Here is a 15,831-nt window from a genome sequence, read left to right on the forward strand (position 1 = left end):
CTAAGGGAGGTAAACTGATTGCCAGTTGAAGGGCTAATTGCTTGCATTTTTAAGAGAAATTTCATAAATATCCAAAATCCATACAACTGAAAGATTGACAAAGGATACTGATTCCTGCAAAATTACTCTTTTCTATAGTTATAGTCTAAGCCATTCACCTATAGTTTAGTCCCTTAATGGGCTTTGCTTCCATTGGATCATTACCATCTAATCTCAGAAACCTTTCAGTAGAGGAACAACGGATGCATAAATCTTCCTTGGCAGTATTCAGCAAGGCCACTAGTTCAGCTAAATTCCATCTCCCAATAATGCGTTCCTCCATGAGGATTTGGATGAGGAGGTTTATGTAAAGATTCCACCCGGTTTCGCCAAACAGGGGAAGAGGGTGTCTGAAGAGATATCTGTAGTTGTTTTAAGATCATAACGTTAAGGTTCCTTCGCTTCTTTCCCTTCTTTTTCCTCTTGTTTTTGAAGAGATTAGAGGAGTACCCTGCAAACCCAGCCCTACAGTGCTTCGATCTGATTTCAGTTTTGAATGGGCTGTCTGTTGGCTTGTTGCATTATATATCTTGGATGTTTCTCCTGAGAAATCTATATGATGTAGAACACCATCTGCTCATGCATGAATTATTGATTGAGTTTTGTCTTCATGCTCCATTAGTTTCAAAAAATAATGCAATGAAATAATGTTCCAGAAGCATAAGTCTCCTTTGAGATTTTCAAAAATCTATGCTTCTTCCATTTTAGTGTCTCTATTAGTATGCTCTTTCATAGGCTATGGCAACCAATCAAAACCTCCAAAATTACTCTTCACTCTTGCTGTAATGGTGGAAAAGTGAAAATATGACTTCTGAAAGGGAAGTAATTTCGTGTACATATTCTAAAGCTAACAACTTCATGTTTCATGACTACTTTTGAGTTTACAGGGACCACTTCCAATAAGATTCTGGAGCTTCTTGTAAGCAGCAAGTCTTCTTGTTCCCTGGCAAGCAGCTTGGTTGTTAGTAGGATCAATCACATTGTTAAAGAGGCTAAAGTAATTGTTACGTATAGCCTCACCAAACCCATTGCTTATAACTAACTACAATGACAAAATCATTGTGATTTTCTTCTGAAACAAGAAATCTCCCTGATTTTTTTTTTTAAAGCTATTCTCATGTCAAAAAACACTAATGTTCAAGGTATTTGTTTAACCAATAGAATAGTAAAGAGGAATATTCTAACTATTCAATGAACAAATAAATATGCCACACCATTAATTTTTGCCTTCTCCCTTAAGACTTGTTGCTGCGTCCATCGTTTTCACCGTCGCCATTAGCCTTTTTGAAGAGACTTGAACTAATTACATAAAGTCTTTGTTGATGACCCCTCCTGAGAAACTTGATTGAAAACAAGTTGGGAACTACCCATGGAATTAATCTCACCTAAAAATCTTCTTGACAACTTCTTGTATCAACCAAAAAGAAAAAAAAAATCTCTAAAAGCGCCTTAGCCTTTCTCTCTAGCTACCCCAAAGACACTAAAGTAGTGGTTCTGGAGCAGCTTATGAATCCAAGTTGCGAAGAAACCTTTCTCATAAAAATGGCCAGTTCTTGACTCCTTTCTTGCTGGTTTTTGTCCAAGGTTGTTTTCTCATCTTGTTCCTATACACCAAAACAACTCTGATTTCTATTGTATTCCTGCTTATGTATGTACCTTATCATGCACGTATCTGCACTGAACCTAGCAAATTATATAGCATTTTTTTGAGAGGTCGTTATCTCCTATCTTAGCCTTAATTTAAGGGAAAATAGAGTGAAGAATAACCAATGGACGAGCATAACTCAACTCATACCTTGTTTTATCAGAGGATTAACATGTTGTCTTGGAGCTTGATCCAGGTGAATCATTTTTGAGCATGGCTCGATTCCTAAAGTTTTTTATTCAAAGATCTAAGACCACCTGATCCATTTGTACTCCGAGGCATAGTGGCTCGTAAAATACTCTATGTAATCATTTTGTTTTTCAGTAAACCAGTCGTAGAGGTTGGATATAAGGCTCACTAATGTATTAATCTAAGTGCACGATGAATGCTCCCTCCACCATTGCTACATCAATGAATTAAAAATCCTATATGACCTCAAACTTGTTTTTTCTTTTTTAATGCCAGCAAAATTTTTAAAGAAAATGATTATGTTATAATTTATTGCAATGATTTGCTCAAAAAGGGCATCCCCCAACCACTGCAGGGCCCAAAATGTTAGATGCAGGCAATCTACACCCCATATGCCAAAAAAAATCCGTTTCATGCAAATGAAGCAATCTTATCATTGCACCGAAGCTCCAATAATTCCTTCCTATAAATCAGAAAATATAGTAGCTACTGAAAGAAAAAAAAAATTAAAATACAATACAGGGTTAATCCATATTCTCTATTTTTAAAGCATAAAGACCAATATTTATAGGGCATTTATGCAAATTTTTTAGTTCAAAAAATATTGGAATGTATAATTTGTTGAAATATCATATAACTCGTTCAAAAACAATAATAATTTAATTTCTAGTCAGACTTTGCACAATACCAATCTACCCAAGTAGTTGTGTCCAATTTAGGTTTTTGATCAAAGTTGCCCAAATCAAGACAGGATAAAGTTTTGTTTTTACTTTAATACGAAGATTAGTTAGACTTTCTCAAGTGCGGGCCATTGCTGATGGCTAATTTACGTGCCAACAACAAAGCCATTCGGCCCGCTGTCCCACCGCTTCCAACCATGTGATCATGACGCTGATCTAAGGACATTTTGGAACCACCTCCCTGCCCGTGGGTGGATCTCGTGCCCAGGTGTCGAGCCGAAGTGACAGAGACATCACATCCGAAAGCAGTGTGCGGTACTCACACCATCATTGCCGCAACCAGGTGAGCATTTTTTTTTTTTTTTTTTGGTTAAAAACCAGGTGAGCATTTCGGTCGCATGAAAAACAAACAAACAAACAAACAACGCGAGATTCCCGCGATTTCTTCCACCAAGCTCGCAGCCGGCGGTCAAGTTTGGAAGAAGAGCCTCCATGGCAGGAAACAAAAAACGAAGTAAATATTAGAAAAAAAATATCATGCATGACATATAGCTGGACTCCAAGGAAAGACAAATAAGAGTTTAAAAAGAGGGCATCTCCTGTGCGAAGAAGGTACTTGATGCAGACAAAAAAATATACTTCGAGGGAGATTTCTTCATGGTGATCGATTGGATATGAAGGGTTAATCGATATGGGAATGGTCATCCACTGATTCTTGAGACTTGCAGACTGGTTAGTGGGTTAGCTTTCTTCCAGGCTGCACACGTGTATTGGAAGGCGAATAGAGTTGCAAACTGGGTCGCCTCTTACGTTGCAGAGAGTTTTTTTGAACTAGTGCCTCGTATCATTTTATTGTTTCTAACTTGGCAGGCTATACCCATATAAGAGCTCTATGAATGTCGTTTTCACCACCACAAAAAAAAAAAAAAAGAAGATAGAGGTGTGCCTTTCTTCTTCACCTAAATCGCTATCTAATGATATTTTTGTAACATTCAATGCAGATAAATCGCAACACCAAATTCATGGTATGAAAGTTATATTCAAGTCACCAATATTAAAATCAAGGTATGATATAACCACCAATATTAAAAGTTATGGAGAAAAAATAATGGGCTTCATTACTAAATAGTCCTTTAGGTTGAAGCATCTATCCTTTCTTCTTTCGAATGCACTCTCCATCTCCATTCTCTTAACCAAAAAAATAAAGAAGAAAATAAAGAGGGTGCATCAAACAAAGAAAGAAGAAAAAAAATAGATAGGCCTCCTCGCTGGAAAGAAGAAAGAAAAAAAATGAACGGCAGCCAACCCACTCCATAGCTCTTACACCGAAGAAATCTTCTCCTTGGATTGGCCTCCATCCATGAAGTCTTCAATGATACACTTTCTCTGCAAAAACAGATGGGGATGACTCCATTAGGGGCTTCCATCTTTGTAAACTAGGTTAATTATCTCTCTCAATCTCCTATTTTTTTTCTCTTTTTTGTTTGTAAACCATAGCTCTTTTCCCTCTTATTTTGGAGGATATTTTCCTCCTAACAACCTGCTGACATCGTAATTTTTTATCCTAGTTACTCACTCTACCATGTCTTGGCCCTATAAGTGGCATCTTCTTTCCACCTAATAAAAAACATGCCACCCGTGCAGTTCTGTTTAATTAGCAATGTTGAAGTGATGGTAATGGTTTAAATGAACTTTTTTTTGTAATGTCAGGGATGATATTGCAACTTTTGAAAGGTTGGGGATTCAAATAATTTTGAGCCCAAACCTTAGGGAGTAATTGTTAGCAATATAACACCTAACTAAGCAAATAAATCTATAATTACAATTAATAAAAATTCTTAAACGGAACAATATATATATATTTTATTCGGTATCAAAATAAATCTATTTTATCACAAAAGAAATTTATTCTAGCACAAAATAAATATATTCATTTAATAAATTCAAATCATAAAATAACAAATCTTACAGATTTACTAATATTAAATTAAAAATAAAAGTTAGAAAAAATAGAAGATAGGTCGAAGCGCATAGACTATGTCCCAAAGAAGTATTTATCCCCATGTACGGGTCTCCTGGTAATCCTCCTCAGAGATACGACGATCCTAGATTTCTTGTTCGGTACGTCTCGGAAGAAACTAAATCGAATCCGATCGGACTTACAGATCCAGTGAACAATGAAATAAAAAGAATAAAATAAACTGAATATAATTGCAAAAATAAAAATCAGAAGTGGCTAAGAGGAAAAATTTTTCTCTAGGATTTTTCCGATATTTTTCTCTATTTTTTCGTGTCCCGAGAGAGATGAAATCAATGGGTATTTATAAAGGTATTTTAGAGGAGCTTTTTGGTCTTTTTGCGGACGCGCCCGCGGTGATTTTGCGATTGCATTTCGCGAAATTCAAACGCATACATGGCCGAGTCTCGAGCCGCATGCGCATTTAAATTTTTCCAACAATTCTCCACAAAAATTTAAATAATTTTAAAATCAAACTAAAATGTTGGATATCTTATATTATATAATAGGTGTAAGTACCTTTCAGTTTGAACCTCCACTTAGTGACAATTGATTACATCTGTGGAACTAAGGTGGTCTTAACCTTAAACCTCGGTCCATGGCTTAAATTAAATCAACAGCACACATAATATAGCCCGATCTGGGTTTTAAACAGGTTGCGCTAATGTGGCCATGCGCAGATATCTTTTATGTGCTTTTTAGAGAATCGCCTATTTTTCAAATCGCGGCCTCACGACTGCACATATAAGTAAGTCCTAATAAAAAAGCTAGCAAGGAAGCTCATGCCTCTTGGGTCTCGGACTCATTAAGAGTTATACAAACAAACTCATCCTACCGCTTGCTTTTATGAGCACTAGCACCACAGAGATGAGAAAAACATAAAATAGTGCTTCTCGTAGTCACACTCCGGTTTATTTCTATCCATTGAACCTTTTAAGGTTGGTTCCCACCGTGGTAATCTATTTTTATGGGTTAAGCTCCATCTTTCTCGACGACTCTAGAACTACTGTTCTAGACAAACCTTTTGTAAGCTGATCAACCAAATTATTTTCTAATTTTATAAAATTCAAAGCAATAACGTTAATTTTTTTATTTATATCTTAATGATTTTTGATGCACTTTTAAGTGCTTGTTCATTTTTACATTGGCATTTTCTTGGTTACACTTATCTATTGCAGATTTACAATTACAATGTAAGGAGACAGGTGGTAAAGATGACTCATCTACAGGAAGGTCTATTAGTAGATCTCTGAGCCACTCAGCCTCTGTGCTAATGGTGTCTAAAGCTATCAGTTTAGACCCCATAATACTCCTAGATATCAAGGTTTGTTTGGTGGATTTCCAAGACACAACAGCATCTCATAGGAGAAAGACATATTCTGTGGTAAATTTAACATCTAAGGAACCACATTTGGTTCTGCCACCTTTTAAAGTTATGACCATCAAATTTTCATGTTTGGCACTAAGGTGGTCACTAGTTTTAAAGGCCATAGGTTCAAGGTTATAGAAAAGAGACAGAAACCTGAATGAAGGCAAATGTCAAAAGATTGCACTAAAATTTGTATTGAATGTTAAATGTCTAGTTGATATATCCAAAAAATAATAGCCGGATTAGCTGTAAATCGGTGGTGGAGTACTAGGCTTACTTAAGTACCAATCTTTCTTGGGCACGTATGCCTTTTTGATAAGTTTTTTTTTTGATACTATTAGTTAGTGGATATAATTACTAAAAATTATACAAATTCAATTTTTACAAAAACCTAAGTGTAAACTTAAATTTGTTATTTTGGATTAATCAATTTTCAAATTTTCTATTTGAATTTTTCGAATTAGTAATAATTAATTACTAATTTAGTGATAGCTAGACAATTATTGTAATTAAAACCTAATATGTGAATTCAATGAATTATATATTAAAATTGATTTATTGTCTTATTAGAATAATAGATTATTAATTTTGTGCCAACAAATCAATTATTGTAGTTGAGATCTAAAATGTCAATTTAATGAATTATAAGATTTATTATCTTATTAGAATAATCGATTACTAATTTTGTGCTAGCAAATCAATTATTGTAATTGAGATCTAATTTGTTAATTCAATAAATTATATATTATAATGATTTATTATCTTATTAGAATAATTGATTGAGATCTAATAAGTCAATTCAATGAATTAATTATTATGCATTAACCAATTTTCGAATTTTTCGTTTGAATGGGATCTCGAAATTATTCCTTGAGGAGTCCAAATGGAGGTATGATAAATCTCTTGGAGGTTAAACAAATTATTACCTTTTTAGAATGATTTACTGAATTATATATTACTAACAAAAATAATAAACCAATCACTTTTTTGGATTGTTAGTAATATATCACCTAACTAAGCAAATAAATCTATAATTATAATTAATAAAAATTCTTAAACGGAACAATATATATATATATATATATATATTATACAGTATTAAAATAAATCTATTTTATCATAAAAAAATCTATTCTAGCACAAAATAAATCTATTCATTTAATAAATTCAAATCATAAAATAGCAAATCCTACAGTTCTACTAATATTAAATTAAAAAGAAAAGTTAGAGGAAATAGCCTAATTGAAGGCATGTCGAAGCGCGTAGATGCTGTCCCAAAAAAGTATTTGCCTCCATGTACGGATCTCCCGGCAATCCTCCTCAGAGATACGATGATCCTAGACTTTTTCTTCGGTACGTCTCGGAAGAAGCCAAATCGAATCCGATTGGACTTGCAGATCCAGCGAAGAATGAAATAAAAAGAATAAAATAAACTGAATATAATTGCAAAAATAAAAATCAGAAGTGGCTAAGAGGAAAAACTTTTCTTCAGGATTTTTTTGATCTTTTTCTCTAATTTTTCGTGTCTCAAAAGAGATGAAATCAAGGGGTATTTATATGGGTGTTTTAGAGAGTTTTTTTTGGTTTTTTTTAGACGCGTCCGCACCTTCCGCGGACGCGCCCGCACCTTCCGCGGACGCGCCCGCGGTGATTTCGCGAACCCATTTTGCGAAATTTAAACACGCACACGGCCGAATCTCGGGACGCATGCGCATTTAAATTTTTCAAACGGTTTATCATGAATTATATGTATAAGGATAATATTATGAAATGTTATAGTATGCAAAGCCCTAATATGAAATTACATTGAAGGTCAAATGTCTGAATATTTATTAACATACAAGCAATTTCTTTTTTAAAGGGGTGTATACTAACAAGGGCATTTCTAACTATATGCTCATATAACATTGCCCATATCATAATGTAAAATGATATTATTATCAATAGTTTTAGGAATTTTATTGGTCAAATCAATAATAAAAATCTAATATAAAAGTAAATACATAAAGTCCACTATACATCCATATGTCATTGCAGGTTGCAGCTATATCAGCAAAACCTTAGGGATATTTTGGTTATCGTAGAGAGAAGTTGGAAAAGGGCAATGGTTAAGAGTTGGTCTGAAATCGGATAGAATACGAATCAAATACCAATATATCTATAGTTATATTTATTTTATTCTATAAATATCGGTGATTTTCATGCCTACTATGGATCTCATACTACCTTCCAAGAACTTAAAATCCTAACTTCAATTGCTATGAGAATACCATTTAGTTAACCTATGCTTGTCTGAACAGCTTCAGTTAAATTTGTCTTTCTTTGATAAAATCAATACGATCTCTATAGGATTCTCCATCTGAATGAAATTCAATGAGGTCATAGAGACCATATTTTCATCGCAAGTCTACGGATTAATCGGAAGTTCAATTCTATCTGAACTGCTCATTTTCAAATGATATCCACACACTTTACAATTTTTTTAATTTATTTTTTTTATAAAAATATGAATATTAATTATATTCATATTTATTTTAAATAGATACAAATACAAATTGAATATTAGAAGCACGAATATAAATACAAATATAAGTTGGATAATTAAACTTTATGACCACAGAATTTAACCTTTTTAAAAAATAAATAATAAATTAAGTTAAAATAGTACTATAACCATATATATTTTTGTAGAGGTTTATAAATGTGATATAAAATTAAATAGGATTGTAAATAGAAAAAGAGATTTAGATATGAATTGAATAATTATATATTTATATTTATATATTTTTTACAAATATAGATATAAATATGAATCATGAGGTTTTTATTTATATTCGGATAAATTTAGATATAAAATTAAATCTGGGAAGGCATATGGTTAACTTTTACACGAAGGTGAGACTTGAGAGCGGGGCATGGTGTGTTTCCGCTTTTCTTTCCCCGTCTTATTATTTTTTCTCCCTCTGTTTCTTTGGAGGTTTTGTGGAAGGCAGAACTCATAGTACTGGTAGAAACGGCTGATTTCTTTCTCTCTCTCTCTCTCTCTGCGTGAGTGTTGGGGTTGAGGTGATTGTTAGCAGCTTAAGCCCATTCCCTGCCTCGGCTTCCCCAGGTATGGAGAGATCTTCCTCATTCCTCAGTCTTTCTCTCTCTGTGCGTGTGTGTTTCTCTTCGTGATGCGGCTTTGGGATCTCGAATCTGGGTCTCTGATCCATCCCACTATGCCCGTTTCTTGCGGGAATGGAATGTGGGCTGGTCTCCTCCTTCTGGTTTGAGGTCCGAGAGGGGGAAACGCTCCGGCCTTTAGGGGGATTTGGGTCGCTCTAGGTGGTTTTGGTCTCTGTCGTTTGGTGTTCCTTCGATGCGAGTGGGAATGTGGGTTGCTTTCTTTCCGGATTTGGGATCTGGGGTACAGGGATGGGGGATTCAAATAGATGGCTAAAAATTATTCCTTTTCTCAGAGGGCAGTCGAAACGTGATGGGATGGGTTACTTTGTCCCTCGATTTACTTCCTTGGGGTATGCGATCGACGGTTCTAGTTTTGGTGATCGATTTGCGGGGAAAAGTTCGTTTTTTTTTTTTTCCAATTTAGTTTTTGCTCTTTCTATTATTTCAGTTTCTTGCCACTGCAAAATATGGTGAATAAGAGGGAGGAATTTGTGTGTATTTTGACTTACTAAGTGAGATCCGTAATCTGATTTAGAACTATGTTTGCAAATGGTGCAGTAATCACTTTGTTTGAGTGGTTTTTTTTGTAGTGCCCGAAGGAATGCTTGATTTCTATAGTGATGGCAGCTTATTAGTTTTGGCCTCGCCATTAGAGATCTGGGTTCTGAGTTTGGAGCAATGGTTCTTGGTAATATGTAAGGATTTTCCGTAAACTTGGGTTCAATTCTTGGCCTCTCTTGATGGATTTGAGATTGGGGTCTTTGTGGTCCCCCAGGATGTGATACGGGATCTAGTTTCTTGTTTCTAGGTGCTGGAAAATGGTAGTTTTGGTCAGGATCTTCATTCCTTGCACGTATTTTTTTTAATATTCCCTTTTGCGATGAGGTTTTGGGTACTTTCTCATTGATTTTAATCGATCTACTCTCAGGTTTCTGTAGTGTTTGGATGTTGAAAACAGTTTGTGTAAACAGACATGTGGGCATGTCATGCCTTACTGTGTGGAATCTGTTTCTTCCTTTTGACTTCTTGATGTTGAAAATGTTGGTCCGATATATCTGGAACGTGGGGTTTCAGTTATGTCATTTGTTTTTTTCTATTATATAGACTTATCTGGATATGCCCAATTCTTCAAAGGGTTATCAAGAATGTGCTTTTCTTGAGATTAGGTGTAGACTCCGGGTGTTAAAGATAGTATAATTTCTGAAATTTTACATGGTTTTTAGGTTTATTGGTCTTACATGTTTGACCTGATTTCAGTGGAATTGAAATGTCTCCTGATGTGAATTTGATGTTGAGACAGGGATCAGGGCTTGGTTTTCTATGCAGTAGGTTGACATAGGTGCAGCTTGCCATCTAAAAGAATATCATTGAAGTGTTTTACTGTAATCTGCAGTTTTTGCTTATGGGTATGAGATTGGCTACAATCCTGCTATGGTGTGACTGAGTGGCGCTAGATCATATTTTCCATTTAATATTTTGAGCATTTATTGTGCTTGAATCACTACACTCATACATAAGAATTCATGAGTCCTGATTGTGAGATCAGTCACCTTCCTTAGAAATGCGTGATAATGGGAAGAAAATTCACCAAATGTGCAACTTAGAATCCTAAGTTCAATCTTCTTCCAAAATTAATCAACAAGATGCCTTTGTTTCAATGACCTGACTCGGGTGGGTAAGTCTGTATTGTTGAACCAGAGAGATAAAATCTTACCAGAATATGATTGAGCACCACCTTGTCTTCTTGATGTAAGAACATGGATTCTTTCTTTTTGTTCCTTCTTTTAGTTTCATACGGAACTTAATAGGGCAATTAGTTCTTTTATATAAACCTGGCAATAGGTTGAATGGCAGCAAAGATTCTGCTCCAGTAAACAATGTAGTGGAATTAGCAAGAAGATTGGTACAACGAAAATCTGGTACTTGTGTCATCTTGGAGGTGCATGCCTTTCTAATTTCTCCTTTCTGAATATATCTGGTGCCTACATTGGTTATTGTGATAAATCTGTTTAGCTTCTACAACTGACACTAACAATGGAAGATTTTGCATGTATACGTAATTTGTTGCTAAGTATGTTATTTTTTTCAGTTGTTAGTTTCTAACACCAAGGTTCTTGCTGAATTTTGGTTCCAAGTTTTCATATTTTCAGCGCTAGACAAACAATTTTTAACATGATATTTTCTTTTTAACTCTGCTGCAGCTATTATTATGATTTCTCTTAATTAGTTTTAGTTCTGTTTTTGGTGCCATGACATTTTTGAGGAACGAGGTTTTAAGTGGTTTAAATTTTAAATTTAGTGGGATTACTGTCAGACCATGTTTCAAAAATACTGACTATTTCCTTTCATGATTATGACTTGATATCCCCTCTCAATGCCCTCTAATTTTCCTTTCACACCAAAGGTTAGAGCCATGATCCATGTCATAGTTTGCACCTCTCCTTCTTGCGCTTCTTCATCTTTTGCGATGTTTAAGAGTGCCAAATAGATGCCTCATGAAACAAAGGTAGGGTTAGAAATGAATACACTATGGAAGGTAGGATGTGCACCAATTGAGGATAAAGTAGTGCAGGGCTAATTTTAGCATGGGAGCAAAGATCTAAGGAGGCTCAGTATGGAGAGTGGCTGAGATTTCTGCTGGAAGATCAAGATAGGCGTGGATAAGATATGGATGAAATTTTAAGAAAGGACCTGGAAATGTTGCCTGTAAAATGGTTGGAGCACTTAAGAATTTTGGTGAAGAATGATTAATAAGATTAACTCTAATCTGTTGGGATGAGGTTTGATATTAGCATTACCATAATTAGGATGCAATTTGCTTCCATGCATATGTACATATTGCATATATTATAAATTGAAACTAATTCAACCGTGATTCATTCATTTACAGTAATTTTTTGGAAACCCTTTTATTTCATATAGGTTTCTGCCAGTATGGACACGAATTCATTGATCTCTGACATGGCTCACAGGTTCAGCCTACAAAGTGCTTTCAGGAAGTATTCTGTGAACCAGAACTTTGGTTGCAAATTTGGCTTCATGATGATAATGCCATTGGACAATAGAGCTTAACTTTGATCCCTTGGAACTATAGCAGATATTTGGCATTTGGTTTGCTGAGATCTAGTGTAGTGAGTTTGAGAAAGCTTGATGGGTTCCAGATTTCCATCACATCAGCTCAGCAATGGCCTGTATGTTTCAGGCCGGCCAGAGCAACCAAAGGAGAAGCCTCCAACAATGAGCTCTGTAGCCATGCCATACACAGGTGGAGATATCAAAAAATCCGGAGAACTTGGAAAGATGTTTGATCTTCATGTGGAGAAATCAAGAAAATCTGGACCACTTAATAATGCTCCTTCAAGGAGCACATCATTTGGTGGTGCAGCTTCACACTCAGGACCTATCATGCCTAATGCAACTGGTCGCTCTGGCTACTCCTCTGGTTCTCTTTCATCTGCAGTTCCGGTCACTGGAGGCTCAAACAGACAGAAAACCAATTCTGGACCACTTAACAGACATGTTGATCCAGTTAAGAAGTCATCTGGTCCTCAGCCTGGAGGGGTCACCCCGATGGCTCGCCAAAATTCGGGCCCCCTTCCACCAGTGCTTCCTGCAACAGGGTTAATCACATCTGGACCAATTTCTTCAGGGTCACTTAACTCATCTGGCGCTCCTCGCAAAGTCTCTGGTCCTCTGGATTCTACTGGGTCGATGAAGTTGCATAGCATCTCCATTGCTCATAACCAAGCTGTCACTAATCTCATCCAGGAGGATGAGAATTCATTCAAGGGGAGTTTGCCCAAGCCCATATTGTGGTCTGTTGTCCTGCTGTTTGTGATGGGGTTTATTGCAGGTGGTTTCATTCTTGCTGCTGTTCACAATGCCATTCTTCTCATTGTTGTTGTGGTTATATTTGGAGCGGTTGCTGCTCTTTTCATTTGGAATACTTATTGGGGAAGGAGAGCGATTGTTGGGTTCATTACCCGCTATCCTGATGCTGAGCTTAGAACTGCAAAAAATGGTCAATATGTCAAAGTATCTGGGGTATGTTTCTTCTTGCAAAACATTACTGGATTTTTTCAGTATTTAAAGAGGGAAGCAAACTTGAAATTAAGATTATGGAGACATTCTATTTTTAGTTGTTTTATGAGAGCTATGCACTTAACAGAAACGGATATGCAGGGGATTCCAATTAATCTCACACCTTCTGCTTCAGACTGTTTTTGAAATTCTATGCGTATCTTTGTTTACATGGTATCCAAATTTAATGAACTGCAGAAAAAATAAATTGATTTCCTCCAGTGACAGAAAATCAAATTTGATGTGCTCATAATTTTGGAAAGTATATGCGACTTACATCATTTTTAATTATGGATTTTCATTGTATATTACTATGGAAATTTTGGTATAGTTCTACTGTCTACTTTCCTCATTTGCCATTGAGTTGAACTGTTGTTGTTTGACATTGGAGCATAGAAATCTTCCACAAGTTATTCCAGATTACTATTTTTCAGCTCAAGTCCACTCCTCTATTTATTTATGGTGTTTACTTTTCAGTTTAATAGATCAAATAGCTCATTGTCTTGTTAGAGACATTTCTTTTAGTCCTAAAGTACTCACCTCCTCTTGTTCACTTTTATGGTCAGTGCCATGTATTCTTTGATTTTTCATATAGACTTGTGCTTCTTGCAGGTTGTCACATGTGGAAATGTCCCTCTGGAGTCGTCATTTCAGAAGGTTCCTAGATGTGTGTATACATCTACAAGTTTATATGAGTACAGGGGTTGGGACTCAAAGGCTGCCAATTCCAAGCACCGATGTTTTACCTGGGGACTAAGGTCGTCGGAGGTAAGCAACTCTCTTATTTTATTGAACTTTGTTTAAGATAAACTGATAAATTGTGATTCAAAGAGCACCTAAGCCACTTGAACCCTGCTGTCATGACTCAAGTTATATATCGGATTTGCCTTTTCTGCAGCCATCCTAAATGCTCTTTTATTGTATCATGATTTTGTGACATTGAACTCACTTCATCAAAAATTGGAACTTTGGCAGAGGCATGTGGTCGACTTTTACATCTCTGATTTTCAATCTGGGTTAAGAGCCTTAGTCAAAACAGGCTATGGTGCCAGGGTCACCCCGTATGTGGACGAGTCCATTGTTGTTGATATCAACCCAGAAAACAAAGATTTGTCTCCTGAATTCCTCAGGTGGTTGCGGCAGAGGAACCTTTCAAGTGATGATCGTGTAATGCGCCTGAAAGAAGGGTAATCTGAAACTTATGTTTGGTCATAAGCATCTATCAAGTTTAGAAGAAGCATGTCTGTTGCTTTTCTTTCTTTGTTGGACTTGTGCAAGCTTTTTGCCAAGAAATATCTAAATATAGTAAGCATGATAGTGCAAGGCCTCTTTTTTCGGTGAGAATTTTTGATGTATTTCTTGCTGCATACTGCATGGGCTGGCATCAGGAGTGATATGGCATAAAGCAAAAAAATTGGAAAAAAACACTGCATTAACATGTTCATAAATGTTCTGTTAGCACTTTGTAGATAATTTCTTTATCTTGTCACCTGTAGGTACATCAAAGAGGGCAGCACTGTTAGTGTAATGGGGGTTGTCCAAAGGAATGACAATGTGCTGATGATAGTTCCTCCCTCAGAACCTTTTTCCATGGGATGCCAGTGGGCAAGGTGCATACTCCCAGCAAGCCTTGAAGGAATAGTGTTGAGATGTGAGGACACTTCAAAGATTGATGTCATACCGGTATAGCGGACAGCAGTTGAGTTCACATTTGTGGGGTAATCATTTATGTCAACCCCAGAATTTGTTTGTTGGCTGTTGGCATTGGCAATGTCTGAAATGATGATGGTGACAATGATGGATTAAAATGGAGGTGCTGTTTTCCTTGACTTGGTTTTGATTGTATAGCTTTTATGTTGTTATCCACCTTTTTGTTTATTAAGATTTGAGTACTTTTGTAACAAGGATGTATGCTTAGTGCAGTAGAGGGGTCTTCCTTGTGTTCAAAGGGAAGGATAAAGTGGCATTTGGTTTATTAGTTTTGGAGTTACTGAGTAAAATCATGTTTGAAGAGAACTTTGTTGTCTTGTGGGTTCTCTAACCCTTTTCCTTCCTCACCTGCTCTGAATGTTTTAATAGTTTAGCAACAGATGCTCGTTTCATGGGGTCGTGATTTTTCTTGATTTTGTTTTTTTGAGAAGAGTTCAGGAATTGCTCCATAGATTGTTCTGTGCATATAATTATGGGTGATAATATCTCACTGGCATGTGGATTTTTTGTTTGCAAACATCTGACTGTACAAGAATAAAACTGGATTTATTAGAACTTAGATGACAAAAGCCTTACTGCATCAGTAGTTATTGAGGTATCATCTCAGCATTGCCTTGATTTGGAACAAACATCTCCAATTCTAAGTGGGAGGCGAGTTTTCTGAATCAAGTATTCTGATCAGATGCTCCCGAAACATCTCCAATTCTAAGTGGGAAGAGAGTTGAACTTGCATAATTTTTTGATCAACCCTCTCTGCACATGTTCACAAATGCATCTTAATATCTGTTATAAATGGAAAAGCTGGTGATCAATAAATCCTTGTGTCATGTCAGGATGTCTTCTTGGTGGCTAATATATACTCAAGTATATCAGAGGATGCAACCTCATGGGCTTATATCGCTATTTACTACATTTACTTTGGCAAAGCTATTTC

General features: G+C 36.0%; 1 protein-coding gene across 2 annotated transcripts; it reads left to right on the forward strand.

The window, feature by feature from the left end:
- Positions 1-8,834: 8,834 nt before the first annotated feature.
- On the forward strand, positions 8,835-15,270 carry LOC103707063 (uncharacterized membrane protein At1g16860-like). 2 transcript variants are annotated; one of them, XM_008791413.3, is made up of 5 exons: positions 8,835-9,051; positions 12,080-13,151; positions 13,800-13,955; positions 14,163-14,374; positions 14,684-15,270. In XM_008791413.3, the coding sequence occupies exons 2-5, from the start codon at positions 12,258-12,260 to the stop codon at positions 14,874-14,876; spliced, it is 1,455 nt and encodes a 484-aa protein (XP_008789635.1). In that variant the 5' UTR covers positions 8,835-9,051; positions 12,080-12,257; the 3' UTR covers positions 14,877-15,270. The 2 variants fall into 2 exon arrangements, with proteins under 2 accessions (XP_008789635.1, XP_008789636.1); XM_008791414.4 differs by having other exon boundaries at positions 8,860-9,051; positions 12,030-13,151.
- The last annotated feature ends 561 nt before the right edge of the window (positions 15,271-15,831 follow it).

The sequence above is a fragment of the Phoenix dactylifera genome, chromosome 7 (assembly GCF_009389715.1).
Source record: "Phoenix dactylifera cultivar Barhee BC4 chromosome 7, palm_55x_up_171113_PBpolish2nd_filt_p, whole genome shotgun sequence".
NCBI lineage: Eukaryota > Viridiplantae > Streptophyta > Magnoliopsida > Arecales > Arecaceae > Phoenix > Phoenix dactylifera.